This window comes from Capsicum annuum, unplaced genomic scaffold (assembly GCF_002878395.1).
Source record: "Capsicum annuum cultivar UCD-10X-F1 unplaced genomic scaffold, UCD10Xv1.1 ctg72156, whole genome shotgun sequence".
NCBI classification, from domain to species: domain Eukaryota; kingdom Viridiplantae; phylum Streptophyta; class Magnoliopsida; order Solanales; family Solanaceae; genus Capsicum; species Capsicum annuum.
In genome coordinates, this window is record NW_025882044.1 from 253 (window position 1) to 1650 (window position 1398).

General features: G+C 39.3%; 1 protein-coding gene across 1 annotated transcript; it reads left to right on the forward strand.

Annotated features, from left to right (window-relative positions):
* Nucleotides 1-325: 325 nt before the first annotated feature.
* LOC124894251 (beta-conglycinin alpha' subunit-like) lies at nt 326-1393 on the forward strand (the record flags this gene model as incomplete). The annotated part of the gene is made up of 3 exons (XM_047404977.1): nt 326-571; nt 665-904; nt 1020-1393. Coding segments are annotated over exons 1-3 (660 nt in total), but the record flags the coding sequence as incomplete, so codon positions are not given.
* Nucleotides 1394-1398: the final 5 nt, after the last annotated feature.

Genomic DNA, 1398 nt, shown 5'->3' on the forward strand with positions numbered 1-1398 from the left:
AGAAATTCTCTTCTTCTTTTTTTTTTCCCATGTATCAGACCACATTTTTATTGAACTGAAAATAGTTAATATACCAAATTTATATTTATATTATTTATTACGTTAAAAAAATTGCAGAAGGGGAGTAATGGATGGGTTAAAATTGTGGCAAGTTTTGCAGTTTCAGGGTTCACAACAGATAAGAAGGCCGACATTCATATTTTGCGGTTCACTTTCTGAAGGCCAATCACGTTGACACAGAAAGCCACGTCTACAGTAATTTCGCATAAAAGTCGTGCCACGCGTCCTATAGTAAGAGACGTGCTTCGCCTAGTAATAACGTGTGCCTTTTAGAGAGTGCCACTGCCATGCAAATGTGGCCAATTGGTTCAATTGTTTCCTCTATAAACTATTCTCATCCTTTTATCTCTGAACAAAAACAAAAACAAAAACACCTCTCTGCTTGCTTTTTCTGATAATCAACTATATTGTACAGTTTACAAATTACACACTTCTTTTAGAAAGCACAAGAAACAACTAGACATCATGGAGGCACAACTGCACCGTCCCCAGGATACCGGATTACACTCTGGTGAGAATTTTGTTTACAATATCGAGAGGAATGTACTGTAATGTTTATACGTGTATTTTTCTTAATTATATTATTTTGTTTTTATGATTGAAGGGGAGGGACAAGGTCAAGTTCATGATGAAGGTGAACATCATCATAAGCAATCAGTGTTGAAGAAGGTTAAGGCAAAGGCAAAAAAGATCAAGGATCATTTAAAGCATGGTCTTGGACATGAGCACGGCCACGAACATGAGCAAGAGCACCATCGACTCCAAGGTGGGGAGGAAGAAGAAGAAGAAGAAGAAACGGATGATGAAGAAATGGAGGAAGGTGCAGAAGTTCATGGTGGGCCATGTACGTTTCACCACTATTAAGTGCTCTTTCACTAATTTTAGCACATTAATTGCTACTTTGATAACTGTTTCCTGGGTACTTATGACGTGAATTTTTCTTGCAATTGATGGATTAGATGCTATTAGGAGTAAAGATATTAGAAAAGAGGACGTTGTGCCAATGGCCAATTTAGAGAATCCAACTAGCCCAAAGGAGGATCGTTACGATTCTAAGATGAAAAATGAAGAAGTGCATAGTCCAGTTTTGCAGAGGCAAGACGAATTTGCGAGGCAACCTTTTACCGAGACTCATGAGACTAAAGGCGGCACTGATCATCTTACTTCCCTAGGAAAACATGAAGATCAAGGACTGCAGGGACATGAAAATATTGGAGCACCAACAGGCCTAGTGGATCATCATGCTGCCCATAGACAAGTTACTGCTCCCGAGACTCATGAGGCTAAAGGCTTTGATCATGGTATTTCCCTTGGAGAACAAGGTCATCAAGGACTGCA